At 44.0% G+C, this 23,461-nt stretch overlaps 1 protein-coding gene across 8 annotated transcripts in view; it reads left to right on the top strand.

Annotated features, from left to right (window-relative positions):
- The window catches only part of Palm2akap2 (PALM2 and AKAP2 fusion), a 460,662-nt gene that overhangs the window by 373,433 nt on the left and 63,768 nt on the right, over positions 1 to 23,461 (top strand). Inside the window, exon 1 of one of the 8 annotated variants that reach the window (XM_085839268.1) lies at positions 19,714 to 19,925. The exons of the other annotated variants lie outside the window; for them this stretch is intronic. Within the exon in view, the coding sequence (XP_085695394.1) occupies positions 19,890 to 19,925 (36 nt within the window). The 5' untranslated portion in view covers positions 19,714 to 19,889. Of the gene's footprint in view, positions 1 to 19,713; positions 19,926 to 23,461 lie in introns of those variants that run through there. 8 annotated transcript variants of the gene reach the window in all.

Below are 23,461 nucleotides of genomic sequence, written 5' to 3'. Positions count from 1 at the left end.
AAAACAAAATAAAGCAACAGTAACAAAAACAGTGCAAAAATAGTGAAAGGAAAACTCAGCCTGGAGGTTCACTTCTTTGTAGAGAACTTTTTAAAGATGGTCCTCGTTCATGAGTTATTGCTTGTCATGCTTGCTATGTGCTTCCCCCTCCCTGAAATTGTATCTGTTTGTTTATTTATTTTTTTTTTTTTACTTATTCATTTAGTGTATGCATGTGTCTTTAATGGCTACATATTAGCCACTGGAATTTATCAGGTGGTTTATATTAGGGGTGATTTCGTAGCTTCTTGTTTATTTTATTCTTTTAAGTTTTTATTTATTAAATTACTGTTGGGGGTGTACATGTGCCCCCTACCCTGACCACGGATGGAGGTCAGGGGTCAACATTTGGGGATCAGTTCTCTCCACTTTTATGTGGATCTGGGGGTTCAAATGCTGATCTCAGGCTTTCAAGGGAAGCACTCTACCCTCTGTGCTCTCTCAATTACGTGTGCCCTCATTTATTTAATTTTGGGGGAGCTGGTGGTTGAACCTGGGGCATCACACATGCTGGGTGCTTGGCCAGTGTGCTATTCCCAAGCTGTGTCTGCGGCTCTCTGATGTACTGGCTTCTAGTGTTTGACTTTATACATATCATTGCATAGGGGATGGAGAGATGACTCAGTGGTTAAGAGCACTGACTGTTCTTCCAGAGGCCCTGAGTTCAAATTCAATCTGATGCCTTCTTCTGATGTGTCTGAAGACAACTACAATATACTCACATATATAAAATAAATAAACCTTTAAAAAAAGTTATTTTTAAAAAAATAACATTGCACTGAACATAGTTATCACTGTTGTTATCTAGAAACAGAAAAAGTTTATTAAGAAAGAAAAAAACCAAGATCCTTCAGGGGGAGCAGTAGTCTCGTGAACTTAGAAAGTGGTGCTCAAAAAGCCTATACTTAGGGGGCTGGAGAGATGGCTAAGTGGATAAGAGCACGAACTGCTGCTCTTCCAGAGGTACTGAGTTCAATTCCCAGCAACCAACCACATGGTGGTTCACAACCATCTGTAACGGGATCCGATGCCTTCTTCTGGTGTGTCTGAAGACAGCAATAGTGTACTCACATTTATGACATAAATAAATCTTTAAAAGAAAAAAAAAGAAAAAGCACTATACTTAGTGCTTTGTTTGTTTGTTTGATATTTTATGAGCATCCTTGCTTAAACAAAAGTTAGCACAGGTGATGTACACCTCTAAGACATGGCTATTTAAATCACTTTTCAGAAGGGTAAAGCTAGCAATAGCCTCACAAACTGCCAAATAATACTTAGTCCATTTTTAGAACCCGGAGTATAAAATAAAAACCCAGATAGTACATTCTAGAGCATTATTACTTTTTTTTTTTTTTATAACATCTTTGTTGGGTCCACTCTGCTAGGTAGCCATGAAGGATCCTGAAGCCTGGGGATGCAGTGTCTATTAGTACACAAGGCTTTTGAGGCTGCAGGTGAGCTGTGCACAGACCTCAAACCAGTTTTCAAAACAAGACTTGGTTAAATTATTCTTATTAAAACCTTACATTTTGTTTTGTCTTATGTATTTGGGTGTTTTGCCTGGATGGATGCAGCTGCATGTCTGGTGCCTGAGGAGGCCAGAAGCGGGCATTGAATCCCCTGGAACTGGAGTCATAAACAGTTGGGAGCTGTTTATGGATGCTAGAAGTTGAACTCGGGTCCTCTGGAAGAGCAGCCAGTGGTCTTAACCACTGTGCCATCCCTCCAGCCCCTTGATGTTATCCTTAGTTATATGTATAAGTGAGCTGCATATCTGTGGGTATGTGCAAGGAGCTCAGGGTCCTGAAGGAACCAGAGAGGAGTCCAAGTCCCCCCAGAGTTGGAGCGCAGCAATTGTTCTTAGCCACTGAGCCGTCTCTCCAGTCCCAACTATTTACTTTACTGAAAAAGAATTTTGTTATATATCCCAAACCAGCTTCAAATTCACAGCAATCCCCCTGCCTCTTAACTTCTGGAATTAGAAGTCTGTGCCATCATGCCCTACTTCAAGCCACGCTTCCTGGGTTATTTATTTATGTGAAATCGATCCTTGTGTCTCGAGGTACAATGGCTGTGTTGCTGCTTAACGGCTCCCTTTCATCTCCCTGCATAGAGTTTCACTGTGTACTTTCGGGGCCATTCATAACCTGTAGCATAGGAGGGAGGCTATAGTCTCACAGACTACCTACCGCCTCAGTGCCACGCTCAGGCCCAGCCATTTGACTCAGGATAATTCCACTCATTTTCTTTTTTCATAGAAATGGACAACGTTGGTAGCCAATCATGCACCGAATAAGAGCTCAGAGACTCCGGACTCTTGTTAGTTAATGGTGGAAGTTTGGAGTCTGACAGTCTCGAGTTTGAAACTCAGCTTAACTGGTCACTGCTGTGTGGTAGAGGGTAAAGCCCTTAACCTCTCTGAGCCTTCCTTCTTTTATCTGTGAAGGGGGGATCACCATGACACCTCTCTTCCTCAGTAGGTGTCCAGATGGGATGGAGGGACCCACAGAAAGGACTGATCTTGGCACTCAGAGACTGTACACTCAGTGACAGGGTTCTGGGCTGTCCAGGAGGCTGCGTTCTTTCTGTAGCCACGTGCATTTTCTTTCTGCTGAGTGCCACACCCATCAGTACCCGCCCTTGACAGGTACGGATCCCCAGAGAGTCTGTGAGCAAACAGCCTGCCAAGCTGCGCTGTACCTTGAGCCCCGGGTCTCTGACACTTGGGGTGGGGTCTTCCTTTCATGATACTGGCTTCCTGTTTCATAACTCCTCGTATCGGAAGTCCAAAACTTCTTGGGCCAGGGTTGAGCCAACCCTGCCCTCTTCCTCCTATTAAGGCTGGATTCGAACAGGCTTCTGGTGCTGCTCCTGCAGAAAGCCAGGCTGTGGTTATTGGGTTCTGTTGTCAATGGTTGTCTGTAGATGGCTTAGCTTCGCTGTTGGGCACAGCTTTACCCCTAGACAGTGAACAGATGAGCACGTTTGGCTATATCTCAGTAGAGCTGAGGCGGCCACTCGGCTGGGCTCAAATGCTAGGCTGTGGTTATCAACCTTGGTCCTCACAGAGCAGCGAGCAGCTTAGGCCTGTTATGTGGCCTTGGTTACTATGTACAGAAAACACGAGAACGTCTAAATGCCTCTTTTTCCTATGAAGAATCATCCTAAAGTTAAGAGTGCTTCTATTTAAAAAATGATTAGTGAAAGGAACTCATTTTTAAAAAGATTTATTATTTTATTTATATGCATGCTATACAGCTACACACATTTACGAATTACATGTGTGTGCATGCAGGTACCCACGGAGGCCAAAGGTTGTTGGGTCCCCAAAACTGGAGATACAGATGGTTGGGAGCCACCTGGTATGGGTGTTGGGGACTGAACCCATGTCATCTGTGAGAGCTGTTAGCACTTTCTGCTGAGCCGTCTTTCTAGTTCTTGTTTGTTGTAACCTTGGCTGTCCTGGAACTTGCTGGGTAGACCAGGCTGGCTTCACAGAAATGCACCTGCCTCTGCCTCCCAAATGCTGGGATTAAAGGCATGTGCCACCACACCCAGACCCCCTGTGTATTTTTTTAGATAGACTCTCTTGTAGTCCAGGCAGTTGTGGGCTGAGAATGACCTTAAACTTCCCTTCCTTTGGCTTTCACCTCTGAGACAGAGAGCTGGGATGACAGACACACAGCACCACACCTTGGATATCAGGTACTAGACATCAGCCCTAGGGACTCACACATGCTAGGAAACACTTGACCCTTGGTAAATTAGTACTTCAGACTGCTCTGGAATTGAAGATTATCTTCCTGACTCAGCCTCCCAAGTGTTGGAATTACAGACATTCCACCCTGTGCTCGTCAGTTATTTAAGAATTTAAATTCTGAGAGGTTGGGCGTTGCCAGGGAGTAAAGGCATAAACCATTACGCCCAGCCAGGAATTTAAATTAAAATTTTTTTCTTTAATGTTATTTTTGCAATAACATTGAAAATAGCTTGGGAAAGAGTTTGTATTCTCAATAGTAGATGAAAAATTATTTTTAAGTATTCTCAACTTCCCATTTGTAGTTTTATTTTGTTCTCATGCACAGGGGATAATTTTCAATTAAACTCTCTCTGCAGATGTGGACAGCTTTTCTTTTAATTAGGAAGACATCTCAAATGCCTCTCACTTCTATCTTTGTGCCAGTGTTAGCTTGGATCATTAAAAAAAAATGGCCGAAGGTATATTTATTCTTCCAAAGGTCAGCTACCACCCTGTACAGTGTAGACAAGAATCAGCACGTGGGTGTGCATGCAGTGTTTGCTTCAAGAACATTCCTCTGGGCAGTGGTGGCCTCCTAACCCCTTGGCCAAAATGCATTTAGCTGTATCTTGTTTACAAAAGTGTTCAGCAATAGCAAGTGCACATGACCACTGATTTTAGGAAACATTCATAACTCTTTTGAAACATTGCCTGAACAGTATGACCTCACCTGTTTTCAAAATCAGTTCTGTCGCCTTCAGTAATTATTCTACATTAGCCTGCCAAAAGGTACTTCCTACTTGCAGATCCTAATATAGTGCTTTATAACGTGCTCAACAATTCAGCCGGAAGGGAGCAAATGTCACTTTCTGATGGACGGGCAGCATGAGGTTTAATCTTCAGACTAGAGCATTAGGGGCTGAGGAGGTAGCTCAGTAGTGGAACATGAGCCTAGTAGATTGACGTGAGATCCAGCAACACACACCCCCACCCCCAAATACACATACCACACCCCACACTCCCACCCACATACACACACCCACACACACATACACACCACATACACACACATACCACACACACATACACACACATACCACACATACATACACACACACACACTCACACACACACTCACACACACATACACACCACACACACATACCACACACACACATACACACACACACACACACACACACTCACACACACACATACACTCCCCACACACAAACCTAGAAAACCTAAAAGAAATTAAAATGTAAACTATTAGGTAATCCCAACTTCTGGGTTTTTCTTTTAGCCCAGGCTGCCCTCAAACTCTCTTTGAATTTCTTTCTCTCTCTCTCTCTCTCTCTCTCTCTCTCTCTCTCTCTCTCTCTCTCTCTTTTTCTCTCTGGTGTTTTCAAGTCAGGGTTCTCTGTGTAGCCCTGGATGTGATGTCCTGGACTCTGTAAACCAGGCTGGCCTCAAACTCAGAAATCCGCCTGCCTCTGACTCCCAGGTGCTGGGATTAAAGGCCTGTGCCACCACTGCCTGGCTTCTCTTTGGATTTCTTATCCTCCTGCTGGAATTATAGGCATGTGTCACCACACTCTATTTATATGGTGCTAAGGATCAAACATGCTAAGGAGGCTCCCTTCCCTTGTGCTATCCCCAGCTATGCAGTTGTTTTCTGAGAGTCTTATTGTACATTTACCACTGTCTGTTCCTGTTGCTGAGTGGTGTGTGTGTGTTTGTGTGTGTGCGCGCAGTAGTGGTGGTGGTGGTGGTGGCGATGGGACTCCCATCACACAACTGACTCTGTTTTCAGCTTGTCACATTCAGTTTTGTGAGCATCCATCCAACAGCCATGCTGGCCTTTGAATGAGCCTGTTCTGGGGACCCCTGTGTCAGATATCAGCACCCTACACACTTGCTATTTGAAGACCACACCTCATAAGGAGACTTATGTGGGTGGTGCCAACGGGCAGGGGAGATGTGTACATCAACGTGTTCCATTTTACTAAGGGCGTGGGAAATAAAGATGGAGGGGGCGGGGAGCCATTCATCCTATCAATTTTCATCTTCCTCCATGTGACTTATTCTGTAGAAGATGCTCATATGCTGTAATTAACTGCTCTGGATAAGGAGAACAACAGGGAAGTGGTGGGGATGACTGCAGGGGAGTGGTGAGGGTAACTGCAGGGGAGTTGTGGGGGTGCAGGGGAGTGACAGGGATGACTGCAGGGGAGTGGGGGTGACCTGGGAGGGTGGGAGGCACAGTGTCAACAGCAGCACTTTCCTCTCCTAGGTCAAGCAGCAGAGCCAACTGCTAGTGATCGGCCTTTTCTCTATTTGTATTCAGTTCCGGACCCCAGTCCATGCAATGGCTCTGCTTGCATTTGTAGTGGGTTTTCCCTCCTCCATTACCTCTGTCTAAAAGCTTCCACACAGATATGCTTGGTGGTTTGTTTGCATGGTGATTCTGCATCCCATCAGGTTGACAGCGGACAGTCACCACCACAGCTGTCACTCTGGGCAGCTTCTGATTCCTCCTCTGCAAATGTTCTTGCCCTTGTTAATTTCTTCATTAGCAGAAGCTGAAGCTGAACTCCTCAGAGGAAGCAGGTGGGTGGAGGGGGGAAGCAGCTGCTACCACCTGCTGAGTCCTGGGGGGAGTTACAGAAACAATATTGCACTTTTTTTTTTTGAAACAGAGTTTCTCTGTGTAGCACTGGCTATCCTGGAACTTGCTCTGTAGGCCATGTTGGCTTTGACCTCAGAGATCCACCTGCCTCTGCCTCCTGGCCGCTGGCTTATTGAACTTTTTAGGAAATAGGAGAAAGTGGTTCTTCATTGCTTTAATTTTCCAGAACCTTCTAGAAAATGAGCATGTGGGCTGGTGTGTGTGTGTGTGTGTGTGTGTGTGTGTGTATACTCAAATTATTTTAAGGTTTTCCACTCTGAAAAGCGATAAAAGCCAAGATAGTTTCCTTAGGAAGAAACTGTCTCCTAAATTCACACCTCACACCAGAGTGTTTATACTTTTAAAACTCACATTGTTAAAAGAATTTTTGGAAAGGCAAGGGCGGGCCCAACACTGCGGCTTGCCCTGCCCGTTGCCTCTAATCATGTATTTCTCTTTTTGGAGTATGTTGTCCTAAGTGGATGACATTCTTAAAATAGAGCACACAGCCTCTACTGTCTTCTGCGGCAGGGCCCAGAGTTCTGATACTCTCTGAACGTGACCCTTCCTCAGAACACCCAGGGCTACAGTCTGGCCCCTTTCTGAGCACCCACCCTTCCTGTGCACAGACAAGGCCTCATTTGACTGTGGTAACCCAGCCCAGGAGGCAGGAAGGCTCCTGTTTCCTGTCAGTGAGCTCCCATCCAGTTTAGTACCTGGAATCTCTTACCCAGACACTTTTTCCTTAGCTATTGCCACACTCACTGATCCACTGATCTTTACAGTGAACTATATAACATCTCCCCTCTCCTCCCCTCCCCTCCCCTCCCCTCCCCTCCCCTCCCCTCCCCTCCCCTCCCCTCCCCTCCCCTCCCCTCCCCTCCCCTCCCTTTTTTTTTTTTTTTGCCTAAATTTACAACTACTGGCAGAACAGGAAGGGAGGGAATGTCGCAAAATTTGAGGCAAAAGGTTGAAGGGATATGAGAAGACCCAGTCAGAATGGAGAGAAAGCCAAAACCCTCCTGAGTAGTTTGCACTGTTTGCCAGGCACTGGCTGGTTCCCCGCCTTCCCAGCTGACAGCTGAGGACTGGGGAGTTTCTTGTGTGTGTGTGTGTGTGTGTGTGTTTTACCTCTCTGTCTGCCTTCTGTCTTCTAACATTTTATTTTAAAGCTACAATTTTCTATCCAGTCAGACTCTTGATGAAGGTGAAGGCAGAATTGGGAAAGTATTCAGGAAATGACTGTAGCTGGAGAGGAAACAAACTAGGAAGAAAAATAGCTAGTGATACAGGAAGTAGGAGACCCAGCCTTGAAAGAGACCGGAAATGTCTAGATGCTGATGGTGGGGAACCCCAGAGCAACAGCTGTACTTCCTAACAGTGCCACAGCTTTGTGTGGTGGTTTTGTTCATCAGGTGGATTGGCCAAGTACCCAAGACAGCTCGCTGTCACGAGAAGAAATTTGGAGGTTAAGTTAGTGTGCTGTTAGTCGTGATACAACCTAGATCCGCCCATGAAGGGTCTTCTCAGTATGTAGCCCTGGCTGGCCTGGAACTTGCTATGCAGACCATTCTGCCCTTGTATTCACTATCTACTTTTCTCCCTGGCTGGGAAGTTGGTCCTCCCCTCTCTCCCAACCCCCTCCTCCCCACCATATCCTCCCAAGCAGGGTTTTTGTGTGTAATAGCTCTGACTGTCCTAGAACTTGCTTTGTAGATCACCCTGGCCTTGAACTCAGAGATCTGCCTTCTGAGTGGTGATTAAAGGTGTGCACCACCAAACCTCGATTTGGGAAGGAAATCTTAATGAGGAATTATCTGGGACAGTCTATTGGAGTGGGTCTTGGTTGTTAATTGATATAGGAAGACCCTGAATGTGGTTGGCACCATTTTTATAGCCAGGGTCCTGCACTGTCTAATTTAAGAGAAAGCTAGCCAAGTATCAATCAGAGAAGCAAGGCCCCGACCCAGTCTCTCCATTTCTCACTGTGGACATATTGTGACTGGCTGCTTGAGTTCCTGCCTCGATTTCTCTGCAAGGATGGACTATAACCTGGATTGAAAGCCAAGGAAACTCTTTCCTCCCTTATGTCAGTATCTGTTAAGGTACTTACCACAGCAACAGATGCTAGGATAAAATAAAATAAAGAGCTATATAAAGTACTACTGAAAGGTTAGGGGTACATACGGCTCAAAGGTGGAGCACTTGGAATTGGGATGTGAGGGAGCCCTGGTTGTGATCTCTCAACACTGGAGAGCAAAACTGAAGCTGAGGAAATAACTGTTACTCATTCGGGAGAAAACAGGAGGACCATCAGGAAAGAAAACTTATTACAATTTACTATGTCACTCAGTGGGAGGTACTGTGGTCTCCCTGAAGAGTTTGCTCTTTGTTAAGTTTCCTTGTTGTTATGTTGGGAAGGTTGCTCTCATGCAGTCAAGGCATACATAGGAAAAAATGACTGATTCCTCAATACAGTCAATAATTAATGCCAACAACTGAGTAACTGCAAAAAGTATAAAATCGTTACCAAAAACAACCTGAAAGATTGGCGCCGGGAAGAATTGTAGAAGGAGTGATGGACGTGAGGGACCGGATGCTTTCGATAAATCCACTAAGTCTGTGCCTATATAACTTAACAAAGGCAGCCATTAGAATGACAGAGATCGTGAGAAATGTAGAGCGAGGACCTGGAGGATGTGTTCCAGCAAGGTGAACATGTGAAGGAAGAAAGCAGCAGGCGGATGTGCAGAAAATCGGGGGTACTCCTCAGGGAACGATCCAGTGACGTGACGAGGTCCTCTGTAACAAAGAAGACAAGATACATTTTCTGATGCACAAACCATCCAAAAAGTCTGGTGCTGCACACCTTCAATCCCAGCACTGAGGGGACAGAGGCAGGTGGACCATTGCATTTGAGGCCAGCCTGATCTATAGATTGCGTTCCAGAATAGCCAAGGCTACACACAAAGAAACCTTGTCTTGGGAAAAAAAAATCCTTCTGAAAGGTTGCATGACTCTGGAGTTCTGAAATGGTTAATAAATAACTGGAAAACTCAACAAGGGAGGACTGTGGGTGTTGAAAGAAACAAACAAACCAGGAAATATGACACTAAAAACTGTACTGCTGTATATAGTACTGCTTAGGTAAGCAGAACAAAATGTGCACGCTTGTGACCATAGAAACATGTAAAAATAACGAATCACAAGCTCTTAGGCAAATATACATGAGAGGCCAAAGGGGAAAGCCAGTCGATAGTGTCTAAACTGATAAAATGAAAAAGTAATATTATCCAGACATTATATTTAGAGAGGAGTAGGAGGTTGAGACATGGTTCAGTGTTTAAGAGCACTTGCCACAATTCCAGAGGGCCTGGGTTTGATTCCCAGCACCTATGTCAGATAGCTTACAAGTGCCTATAACCACAGCTGCAGGGGACCTGATGCCCTTGTATGGTTTCTGCAGGTACCTGCACTCATGCACACACCCACACACGTCAAACACACAGTTAAAAATATTAAAAATAAGCCGGGTGAGGTGGTACACATCTTTAATCCCAGAACTTGGAAGACAGAGGCAGGCGGATCTCTGTGACTCTGCTCTACTAGTACGGTCAGGATAGCAAGACTATACTACTAATAATAGTATGAGTTAATAATAATAATAATAATAATAATAATTTAGGAAGTAATAAATGCCATAAGAGAAAATGACAAAGGGTTAGAGTTGTGTAAGACTTACTCTTCATTATGGAAGAGCTGTCTGTGAGTGTCCAGCATGGAGCAAGCACTGTTTTCTTGCTGAGTATCTGAAGTGTGGTTGACCAGATGCACATAAACAGCGCCTTGCAAAGCTATAGAGAACCAACACGGCATTCCTTGTTCTAGTTCCTACATACAGTCATTAGCACATAGCGTTGGTTTACATGATATGACTGCATCAGCCTGCAGCCTTCCTGCAGCCTTTGGCAGGCACATCAGTCTGAACCTCATTGACACCGTTTGGCATCTGAACACAGGCAGCATTTTCCACCCCTGTCCTACATCGTATGTTTATTTGTCTCGGGTGTTAGTCCCTGAGAACCAAACCTCAAATCCTTGGCATTCAAGGGCTGTGGATTCTAGGATTTTACATACCACACACACACACACACCACACCACCACACACACACACACACACCACACACACACACACACACACACATATACACACACACTTCACCCATTGCTCTGACCTCTCAGCTGTAGGCAAATGCATCTTCTTGGCCCCAGTGTCTTCCTATTACTCTTCTTGTGTCTCATAGAAGCCTCTCATACCCCACCATGTCCCTTACCACCACTGCTCCAGTAAATCTTTCCCGCATAGGAACCCCTGTCCTTCCCTCACTGTACAGTTTGTTCAGCCTCCCTGGAGGAAGCCTTCGATGACCTCTCCCTACTGGGTAAAGAGTCCCTTTGGGGGCTCTCATAGGGACTGCGCAAACCCCTTGTTAAGAGTCTCAGAACCAATGTCCCAGCCTAATGTTGCTGAGTCTGCCCCTCCCGGGAACTAGTGACTTCCCACAAGAGCTGGAGGACCATGGTGGGATCAATTTCTATAATGTAAATGCCTTTACAATAGCTAATGTCTGGCTACTGGTGTATCACAAATCATGCAATTCAGAAGAGATGTACTGTCTGTCTTTACATGGTATTTCCTTCAGAAGAGTACAGTAGATAGGACTGTTCATGCTTTCCAGTGCTTTATATATAAAGAGTGCAGAGGTCATTGCACCTAGGTACTGAGCTCAGTTGTGACCTTCCTAGCACACGTGAGGGAAGATCAAGGACAGTTGGGCTGTGTATCCAAATCCTGAACCCTGCCTTTTCTTCTTTTTCTTTTCTTCTTTCTATTCTATTTTTCTATTCTGTTATTCTCTTCTGTTTTCTTTTCTTTTCGGTTGTTGTTGATTTCTCCATTTAGCACTGACTGTCCTGGAGCTCTATAGACCGGGCTGGCCTCAAACTCACAGATCTACCCACCTCTGCCTCCCAAATTCTGAGATTAAAGAAATGTGCCACTGTTGCCCTGCCTCCCACCCTCGTTGTTGTTTTTGGAGACATGGTTTCTCCACGTGGCCCTGGCTGTCCTGGAAACTCACAAATATCCTCCTGCTTCTGCCTTCCAAGTGCTAGGATTAAAGGCATGTGCCACTACCGACTCAGTGTTTCACTGTGTAACCCTGGCTATTCTGGAACACACTATGTAAACCAGGCTGGCCTTGAACTCACAGAGATCTGCCTGTTCCTGCCTTTTGTATTTTACCTGTTGAAAATGGGCCCTTCCGGTCGGCACCAGCACTGGGTCACCTTGGGTGCGGAGTCGGGAGACACCCCCAAGGTCCATAAAGGACTCTCAACGCGATCTTAGGACCTCTGGTGAGTGGAACACAACTTCTGCCAGGAGGCAGGTTCGAACGCCAGATATCTGGGCACCTTCCCTGCAAGAGGAGAGCTTGCCTGCAGAGAGTGTTCTGACCACTGAAACTCAGGAGAGAGCTAGTCTCCCAGGTTTGCTGATAGAGGCTAACAGAATCATGAGAGGAACAAGCTCTAACCAGAGACAACTATAACAACTAACTCCAGATAATACCAGATGACGAAAGGCAAACGTAAGAATCTTACTAACAGAAACCAAGACCACTCACCATCATCAAAACATAGCATTCCCACCTCACCCAGTCCTGGGCACCCCAACACACCCAAAAAGCTAGACCCGTATTTAAAAGCATATCTCATGATGATGGTAGAGGACATCAAGAAGGACTTTAATAACTCACTTAAAGAAATACAGGAGAACACTGATAAAGAGTTACAAGTCCTTAAAGGAAAACAAGAAAACACAACCAAACAGGTAGAAGTCCTTAAAGAAAAACAGGAAAACACGTCCAAACAGGTGTTGGAAATGGACAAAACCATACTAGACCTAAAAAGGGAAGTAGACACAATAAAGAAAACCCAAAGTGAGGCAACGCTGGAGATAGAAACCCTAGGAAAGAAATCTGGAACCATAGATTTGAGCATCAGCAACAGAATATGGAAGAGAGAATCTCAGGAGCAGAAGATTCCATAGAGAACATGGGCACAACAATCAAAGAAAATACAAAATGCAAAAAGATCCTAACTCAAAACATCCAGGAAATCCAGACACAATGAGAAGACCAAACCTATGGATAATAGGAGTAGATGAGAATGAAGATTTTCAACTTAAAGGACCAGCAAATATCTTCAACAAAATAATAGAAGAAAACTTCCCAAACCTAAAGAAAGAGATGCCCATGAACATACAAGAAGCCTACAGAACTCCAAATAGACTGGACCAGAAAAGAAATTCCTCCTGACACATAATAATCAGAACAACAAATGCACTAAATAAAGATAGAATATTAAAAGTAGTAAGGGAAAAGGGTCAAGTAACATATAAAGGCAGGCCTATCAGAATTACATCAGACTTTTCACCAGAGACTATGAAAGCCAGAAGATCCTAGACAGATGTTATACAGACACTAAGAGAACACAAATGCCAGCCCAGGCTACTATAACCAGAATCCAGCCCTTCAAAGGATAATATCAGAAAAAAAAAAAACAAGGACAGAAACCACGCCCTAGAAAAAGCAAGAAAGTAATCCTTCAACAAACCAAAAAGAAGACAGCCACAAGAACAGAATGCCAACTCTAACAACAACAACAACAAAAAAATAGGAAGCAACAATTACTTTTCCTGAATATCTCTTAATATCAATGGACTCAATTCCCCAATAAAAAAACATAGACTAACAGACTGGCTACATAAACAGGACCCAACATTTTGCTGCTTACAGGAAACCCATCTCAGGGAAAAAGACAGACGCTACCTCAGAGTGAAAGGCCGGAAAACAATTTTCCAAGCAAATGGTCTGAAGAAACAAGCTGGAGTAGCCATTCTAATATCGAATAAAATTGACTTCCAACCCAAAGTTATCAAAAAAGACAAGGAGGGACACTTCATACTCATCAAAGGTAAAATCCTCCAAGAGGAACTCTCAATTCTGAATATCTATGCTCCAAATTCAAGGGCAGCCACATTCATTAAAGAAACTTTAGTAAAGCTCAAAGCACACATTGGAAATAATAGTGGGAGACTTCAACACCCCACTTTCATGGACAGATTGTGGAAACAGAAACTAAACAGGGCCAAGATATAAGATACAATTTGCAAAATGCATGAAACTCAAGAAGAATGGAGACCAAAGTGTGGACACTATGCCCCTTCTTAGAATTGGGAACAAAACACCCATGGAAGGAATTACAGAGACAAAGTTTGGAGCTGAGACAAAAGGATGGACCATCTAGAGACTGCCATATCCAGGGATCCATCTCATAATCAGCTTCCAAACGCTGACACCATTGTATACACTAGCAAGATTTTGCTGAAAGGACCCAGATATAGCTGTCTCTTGTGAAACTATGCCGGGGCCTAGCAAACACATAAGTGGATGCTCACAGTCAGCTATTGGATGGATCACAGGGCTCCCAATGGAGGAACTAGAGAAAGTACCCAAGGAACTAAAGGGATCTGCAACCCTATAGGTGGAACAACATTATGAAATAACCAGTACCCTGGAGCTCTTGACTCTAGCTGCATATGTATCAAAAGATGGCCTAGTCGGCCATCAGTGGAAAGAGAGGCCCATTGGACATGCAAACTTTATATGCCCCAGTACAGGGGAACGCCAGGGCCAAAAAAATGGGAATGGGTGGGTAGGGAAGTGGGGGGGGGAGGGTATGGGGGACTTTTGGGATAGCATTGGAAATGTAATTGAGGAAAATACGTAATAAAAAAATTAAAAAAAAGAAACTAAACAGGGACACAGTGAAACTAACAGAAGTTATGAAACAAATGGATCTAACAGATATCTACAGAACATTTTATCCTAAAACAAAAGGATATACCTTCTTTCAGCACCTCATGGTACCTTCTCCAAAACTGACCACATAATTGGTCACAAAACAGGCCTCAACAGATACAAAAATATTGAAATTGTCCCATGCATCCTATCAGATCACCATGGACTAAGGCTGATCTTCAATAACAACATAAATAATAGAAAGCCAACATTCACGTGGAAATTCACTCTTCTCAATGATATCTTGGTCAAGGAAGGAATAAAGAAAGAAATTAAAGACTTTTTTAGAGTTTAATGAAAATGAAGCCACAACATACCCAAACTTATGGGATGCAATGAAAGCATTTCTAAGAGGGAAACTCATAACTCTGAGTGCCTCCAAAAAGAAACTAGAGAGAGCACACACTAGCAGCTTGACAACACACCTAAAAGCTCTAGAACAAAAGGAAGCAAATTCACCCAAGAGGAGTAGACAGCAGGAAATAATCAAACTCAGGGGCGAAATCAACCAAGTGGAAACAAGAAAATTCAAAGAATCAACCAAACAAGGAGCTGGTTCTTTGAGAAAATCAACAAGATAGATAAACCCTTAGCTAGACTCACTAGAGGGCACAGGGACAGCATCCTAATTAACAAAATCAGAAATGAAAAGGGAGACATGCAACAGATCCTGAAGAAATCCAAAACACCATCAGATCTTTCTACAAAAGGCTATACTCAACAAAACTGGAAAACCTGGATGAAATGGACAAATTTCTAGACAGATACCAGGTACCAAAGTTAAATCAGGATCAGGTTAATGATCTAAACAGTCCCATATCCTCTAAAGAAATAGAAGCAGTCATTAATAGTCTCCCAACCAAAAAAAGCCCAGGACCAGATGGGTTTAGTGCAGAGTTCTATCAGACCATCAAAGAAGATCTAATTCCAGTTCTGCACAAACTATTCCACAAAATAGAAGCAGAAGGTACTCTACCCAATTCATTCTATGAAGCCACAGTTACTCTGATACCTAAACCACAGAAAGATCCAACAAAGATAGAGAATTCAGACCAATTTCCCTTATGAATATCGATGCAAAAACCCTCAATAAAATTTTCGCTAACCGAATCCAAGAACACATCAAAACAATCATCCATCCTGACCAAGTAGGTTTTATTCCAGGGATGCAGAGATGGTTTAATATACAGAAATCCATCAACGTAATCCATTATATAAACAAACTCAAAGACAAAAACCACATGATCATCTCCTTAGACTCAGAAAAAGCATTTGACAAGATCCAACACCCATTCATGATAAAAGTCTTGGAAAGATCAGGAATTCAAGGCCCATACCTAAACATGATAAAAGCAATCTACAGTAAACCAGTAGCCAACACCAAAGTAAATGGTGAGAAGCTGGAAGCAATCCCACTAAAATTAGGGACTAGACAAGGCTGCCCACTTTCTCCCTACCTATTCAACATAGTACTTGAAGTCCTAGCCAGAGCAATTCGACAACAAAAGGAGATCAAGGGGATACAAATTGGAAAGGAAGAAGTCAAAATATCACTTTTTCCAGAAGATATGATAGTATATGTAAGTGACCCTAAAAATTCCACCAGAGAAATCCTAAACCTGATAAACAGCTTTGGTGAAGTAGCTGGATATAAAATTAACTCAAACAAGTCAATGGCCTTTCTCTACACAAAGAATAAACAGGCTGAGAAAGAAATTAGGGAAACAACACCCTTCTCAATAGTCACAAATAATATAAAATACCTTGGCGTGACTCTAACTAAGGAAGTGAAAGATTTGTATGATGAGAACTTCAAGTCTCTGAAGAAAGAAATTAAAGAAGATCTTAGAAGATGGAAAGATCTCCCATGCTCATGGATTGGCAGGATCAACATTGTAAAGATGGCTATCTTGCCAAAACCAATCTACAGATTCAATGGAATCCCCATCAAAATTCCAACTCATTTCTTCAACGAATTAGATAGAGCAATCTGCAAATTCATCTGGAATAACAAAAAACCTAGGATAGCAAAAACTCTTCTCAAGGATAATAGAACCTCTGGTGGAATCACCATGCCTGACTTAAAGCTGTACTACAGAGCAATTGTGATAAAAAAAACTTCATGGTACTGGTATAGAGCCAGACAAGTAGACCAATGGAATAGAATAGAAGACCCAGAAATGAACCCACACACCTATGATCACTTGATCTTTGACAAGGGAGCTAAAACCATCCAGTGGAAAAAAGACAGCATTTTGAACAAATGGTGCTGGCACAACTGGTGGTTATCATGTAGAAGAATGCCAATTGATCCATTCCTATCTCCTTGTACTAAGGTCAAATCTAAGTGGATCAAGGAACTCCACATAAAACCAGAGACAGTGAAACTTATAGAGGAGAAAGTGGAGAAAAGCCTTGAAGATATGGGCACAGGGGAAAAGTTCCTGAATAGAACAGCAATGGCTTGTGCTGTAAGAGCGAGAATTGACAAATGGGACCTCATAAAATTGCAAAGCTTCTGTAAGGCAAAAGAAACCGTCAATAAGACAAAAAGACCACCAACAGATTGGGAAAGGATCTTTACCTATCCTAAATCAGATAAAGGACTAATATCCAATATATAAAGAACTCAACAAGGTGGACTCCAGAAAATCAAATAACCCCATTCAAAACTGGGGTTCAGAACTGAACAAAGAATTCTCACCTGAGGAATACCGAATGGCTGAGAAGCACCTGAAAAAATGTTCAGCATCCTTAATCATCAGGGAAATGCAAATCAAAACAACCCTGAGATTCCATCTCACACCAGTCAGAATCGCAAAGATCAAAAATTCAGGTGACAGCAGATGCTGGCGAGGATGTGGAGAAAGAGGAACACTCCTCCATTGTTGGTGGGATTGCAAGCTTGTACAACCACTCTGGAAATCAGTCTGGCCGTTCCTCAGAAAATTGGACATAGTACTACCGGAGGATCCCTCAATACCTCTTCTGGGCATATATCCAGAAAATGTTCCAACTGGTAAGAAAGACACATGCTCCACTATGTTCATAGCAGCCTTATTTATAATAGCCAGAAGCTGGAAAGAAGCCAGATGCCCCTCAACAGAGGAATGGATACAGAAAATGTGGTACATTTACACAATGGAGTACTACTCAGCTATTAAAAAGAATGAATTTATGAAATTCCTAGGCAAATGGATGGACCTGGAGGGCATCATCCTGAGTGAGGTAACCCAATCACAAAAGAACTCACATGATATGCACTCACTGATAAGTGGATATTAGCCCAGAAACTTAGAATATCCAAGATACAAGATACAATTTTTTTTGCGAAACACATGAAACACAAGAAGAACGAATACCACAGTGTGGACACTTTGCCCCTTCTTAGAATTGGGAACAAAACACCCATGGAAGGAGTTACAGAGACAAAGTTTGGAGCTGAGACAAAAGGACGGACCATCTAGAGACTGCCATATCCGGGGATCCATCCCATAATCAGCTTCCAAACGCAGACACTATTGCATATGCCAGTAAGATTTTGCTGAACGGACCCTTATATAGCTGTCTCTTGTGGGGCTAGACCAGTGCCTGGCAGACACAGAAGTGGATGCTCACAGTCAGCTATTGGATGGATCACAGGGCTCCCAATGGAGGAGCTAGAGAAAGTACCCAAGGAGCTAAAGGTGTCTGCAATCCTATAGATGGAACATTATGAACTAACCAGTGCCCTGGAGCTCTTGTCTCTAGCTGCATATGAATCAGAAGATGGCCTGGTCGGCCATCACTGGAAAGAGAGGCCCATTGGACTTGCAAACTTTATATGCCCCAGTACAGGGGAACGCCAGGGCCAAGAAGTGGGAGTGGGTGGGTAGGGGAGTGAGGGGGAGCATATGGGGGACTTTTGGGATAGCATTGGAAATGTAAATGAGAAAAATACCTAATAATTTTTTTTTTAAAAAAAAAGAAAAAGAAAATGGTGCTGAAGCCAAGACTTGATGTGCCTGGCTGTGTTTTTAACAGTGGGATGGAAATGACTTAAAGATGATACAACACATGGTAGTAAAACCAACTGAGAGAAGATAGCTGTTTCAAACAGATGGCGTGGCTATAACCACCTCAAGGGAGATGTTAGTCAGCTCTCCATTGCTGGGACAAAGTACCCGAATCTGTCCCCTTAAAAGAAGGAAAGGTTTCTCGAGGTCACAGTTTCAGAAGCTTTGGACTAGGGCCTGCTTAGGACAGTGGTGACATCATGGTGGCAATATGTGGCAGATGAGACCTGTTCACCTCACAGTGGCAGAAAACAAAACGAGACCGATGGGCATCAGGATTCAAATGTATGTCCCCAGTAATTTCTTACACTGTAAGAGCAGCCTTCCTAAGGTCACCAACCCAGCAGCACAATGGGCTGAGGGCCAAGATTGCAATGTATGGCCATTCAGTTCCAAGCTCAGGACATGGTGGTGCATGCCTGCAATCGCCGCACTCTGTAGGCTGAGGCAGGAGGATTGTCCAAGGCTAAGTTGCACTGTACATTGAGCTCTTGTCTCAAACAAACAACAAACCCCAAAACAAACAACCACAAAGAAAGAAAAGAAAGAAAAAATAACTTGAAGCCATGCCACTGTAAGTTTAAGCATCAACTCTGTTTAAAGAAAAGAAGAAGAAGAAGAAGAAGAAGAAGAAGAAGAAGAAGAAGAAGAAGAAGAAGAAGAAGAAGAAGAAGAAAAGAAAGTGTGCAATGGAAAATAAAAATCTCTTCAGTGTAGTTCACAGCAGGATAGGCTCTCGACTGGAACTGGGGGCTAGGATTGGTGACAGGAGTATCCGTCCTTCAGTTTGCTATTGATTTCCTCCAGTGGCCCTGTCTTTTCTGTATCCCGGCCTCACCTCTTGGGAACAGGTTTTCTCCGTCTTTGTAAAGGTGCCTTTGTTGGAAGCAATGGTTACTTCTCTTTACTGTAAACACAGTATCCAATGTCCTTTCCTTATTGTGGAGAGTCAGCTCAACGGCTTTACAAGAAGCCTTAAAGGTCACTTTCTGCCATTATAAAACAAGCCAGAGCCGTGTGTGACTTAATATGAACACAAGAGAAGCCTTCCTTACCTGGGACTTTAAAATCATTTAAATTCAACAGATAGCCCACTTATTTGTTAAATCATAATCAAGCTGATAAGTGTAAGGTGATCATGAGAGGTGTGTAAAAATAAATACAGTCGACTCCCGTTTCATTCGCCCTTGAAGGTTCCAACATGGTTCCAAGCTGTAACCTTTGAATCGGAGAAGCTGGGCGGGTTCACGTTGCACTCCGTGTCTCTCAGGGCTGTGTCTGTCCAATACAAGCGCGCAGGTGCGAGGTACAAGCTGCTCCTGCTTCACCTGAGCACTGTGACCTGGCTGCTGGCTGTGTCCTCACATCTGATGTGAGATCGGAGAAAGAGAAGGAAAGCCGGGTGAAGCTTTCCCGAGCAGCTGATTCTCAAGGTTAGGTGTCACAGCGGGAGCGGCAGGTCATGATCGCTACCTGGATGCTGTTCTCCCTCTTCTCGGTAGGTTGGAAGGTCGCGGGATCACCTTCGTGGTGGAGTTGTCTTTTGAGAGTGCATATCTGGCACACCTCAAACGAGGAGGCTCATTTCTACTTTTAATTACATTGGTTTATTTATTTATTTTGTATGTATGTGCTGGAGCGCCCTCAAATGCTAGGTCACCAATGTGGAGGTTAGAGGACAGCTTGTAGGGAGCTCATTGTTTATTTCTACCATGTGGGCTCCAGGGATCCAACTCAGGTCACCAGGATTGGCGGCAAGCTCCTCTACCCACTGAGCCATCTTCTGACCCACATTTCTCTTTTATCCTATTTATTCTCTCTCTCTCTCTCTCTCTCTCTCTCTCTCTCTCTCTCTCTCTCTCTCTCTCTCCAGTTCATGTGAGACCTTGTCTCGCGTAGTAACCCAGGCTGACCTTGAAGTCGCTCTGTAGCAGAGGAAGATCTTGGACTTCTGATCCTGTGTGTCCACCTCCTTATGTGTCCTCGGGTAGCCTTGAACTCGATCCTCCCTTCCAAGGCCTGGGATTCCCAGCTGTGTGGAGCTACACCCAACAGCCTTCTCTAAGGACCTTGTGTTGATGAACTCAAAGCACTGAGTCACCTAGAAAGGAAAAGCCCCCCTCCCTGACACTTCCCGATCTAACCGTGCTGTGTTCCTGTGGACACTGTTTCTTTAAGAAAGCCAGAGTGAGGAGCCGAGAGACTGCCAATGTCTCCTTTCTCCCTGCTTATTACCCAGGCCCTCCCCTACCTTTACTTACACAGCACTTTGCTTTGTTTCCGGGAGGCAGTTCTCTGGGGGTTTTAAGCAGATGATTGAGTGTATGATGATTTTAAACCAACTCGTAACAATCTCAGGCGAACTGCTAGGAAGCCAGGCTCACAGTGCGCTGTGAAGTCTACGCCAGTTGTGTAGCATGATCCTGAATGTGCTGGCTGTGGAGGAGGCACGAGCAAAGGCAAGGGGCACCTCCTTTTTCTATTGCTTGAAACAAATTCTTTGCATCTCATCGCAGGCCCTCTTCTGGCCAAGTACTCTGCCTTGTGGAGGTTTGGGGCAGGGGGGTCGTTTATGTATCTGGGTGTCTCTCGGCCTGGGTCAGAGAGTCCGGAGGATTCTAACCTGCCTGGGGAGAGAAAGTCTTGTAAAGTGAAGGGGGTACCATCTGCTCACGTTGGCTTCTTCCAGCTCATGTGGGTTAAAAACAGACAAACACAGAATCAGGACCACACTTTCAGAACTCTTTGGAAATTACTTAGGTCTATTTAGGAAGCTGTGTGCGCTGGTTTCCTGCTTCTCTAATCCCAGGTGGTTCTCTTGAGGTTATGGAAGGGGTGTACGTGTGTACGGGGGAGGGTGTGCTTGTATATATATATGAAATGGGTTTGTTTAAAGCAAACAAAACAAAACAAAACCCCTTGTTTAGGATTTATTCATTTTCACTTGCAAGCAGAAAAACTAAGATATAACAGTCCCACATCCTCCCATATGTGTGTCTTATTTATCCTGTGTATGTGTGTCCTGTAGAGTGCACGTGTGGGGAGGGTACACACCTGTATCTGCACGTGCAGAGAAGGATACTGGGTATCTTCTATGGTTTCTGGCCTCGTGATTTTGGGAAATGTTCTCTCAGTGAACCAAAAGCTTGCTGACTTGGCTAGGCTTTCTGGCCAGATGCTCCTGAGAGGCACCTGTCTGTCACATCTCCTATGCTGGTGTTCCATACAGGCCTTTTACATGGGCACTGCGGCTTTGAACTCAGGCTCTCATGCTTGCATGATGAGGGTTCTTACCTGCTGAATATCTCCCAAGCCCTGTCTTTTGGTTGTTTGTTGTTGTTTTTTTTTTCTTCAAAGATTTATTTATTATTGTATGTAAGTACAATGTGGACTTTTAATATAAGGAGGTTTGTGTGGTTGTAAAAGCTCTGAAATGCTCTTGGATGCAAGGATTGTGGGCTTGGCACACATATTGGTTTACGAAGGGACATTTATGTGGGCATTGGTGGCACAGGTTTGTAAACTCTGAGCGCAGAGGCAGGAGAATAGAGGCTAGCTTCAGCTGCAGAGAGTTTCTGGACAGTAGGGTGCATGAGACCCTGTTTTGTGTGTGTGTGTGTGGGGGGGGCTAATGGAATGGGTGGGACATGGGGGAAGATGCATATTTTTATTGGCCAGCATTGAGTCACATGCTCCCTCCCAGAGATGAAGGGGTGTGAGCTTCCTTAGCTACGGGCAGAGGTAGAAAGTGTTTCAAAGAATAGTTCTCATAGGGAAATGGACTTGTAGGTGCCTGAGGTATGTGGCAAATACCAGTTATGTCAAAACTTCCTGCGTTAGACCTATATACAACATAAGGAAAGCCAGTTCTGTGCTTATCTATGACGAGGGGACCTGGCATCTGAGAGGAGATGACTCAGTTGGTAAAATGCTTGCTATGAAGGCATGAAAACCTGAGTTCAAGCCCTGTAACCCATGGAAAAGTAGGGCGAAGCAGCACCAGTAATCCCAGCACCGGGGAGGTAGAGATAGGATCGCTGGGGCATGTGGGTCAGGAGGTCTAGCCAATGTGCTGAGCTTCAGGTTTGGTGACAGACCTTGAAATAGGATGGAATATGACCAAGGGAGACATTCTATGTCAGCTTCCGGCTTCCCATCACACATATACTGCACACAGAAAAGGAGAGAAATGGGGTGAGAAAAAATATTTGTTTTTTTTTTTCATACATCATACTGATTTCAAGATTCCTTTGAATTGTAGGAAGTGTCAGGATTTCATTCCTTTTCATAATCAAATAATGTTTGATTATGGGCTACATTTAATTTCCCAGTCACCAGTCAATGGGCGTGGTTTTGTAATAAATAGCCTTTGGCTGTTGTGAGTAGTTTCCCTGTGAACCCAGACAGAATATTTGTGTAGTTCTTGCTGCCAGCCTTCATGGTCTACATCTAGGTTAGGATGTCATTTTACATTTTACGTTGGTGATATTGCCGGTGTGGCCACATCCCTTAGATGTCTTTTACTGGTTTGTGTGAATATTTATTCTCACTGCTAACCATTATAGTCCCTCTCCCGGTGTGTGAGCATTTATCTGATTTGTAAAATGAGAAGGGGAGGCCGGGCGTGGTGGCGCACGCCTTTAATCCCAGCACTTGGGAGGCAGAGGCAGGCGGATTTCTGAGTTCGAGGCCAGCCTGGTCTACAGAGTGAGTTCCAGGACAGCCAGGACTACACAGAGAAACCCTGTCTCGAAAAACCAAAAAAAAAAAGAAAAAAAAAAATGAGAAGGGGAGAGAGAGCAGGGTTGGGGATGGGGGGAGCAAAATCAGAGAGTAACAAATTTGAGACAGAAATCATGAACCTCTAGTCATCTGGCTACTGGTCTGTTTCCATCTTGTGCTAAATGTCAGTGCAAGATCATGGCTTTCTTCTGCCTGTGACTTTCACCTAAGAACAGAAGGATACTCCAAAAGCCAAGAAAATCCCCATGGAGACCTCTCTAAAAACCATGTCATAAGGGATGCTGTGAGGAA

The sequence above is a fragment of the Mus caroli genome, unplaced genomic scaffold (assembly GCF_978045245.1).
Source record: "Mus caroli unplaced genomic scaffold, Mus_caroli_1 scaffold_6, whole genome shotgun sequence".
Classification (NCBI taxonomy): Eukaryota; Metazoa; Chordata; class Mammalia; order Rodentia; family Muridae; genus Mus; species Mus caroli.
Note: the sequence above shows the minus strand (reverse complement) of the source record. Positions and strands in the feature narration are given on the sequence as shown.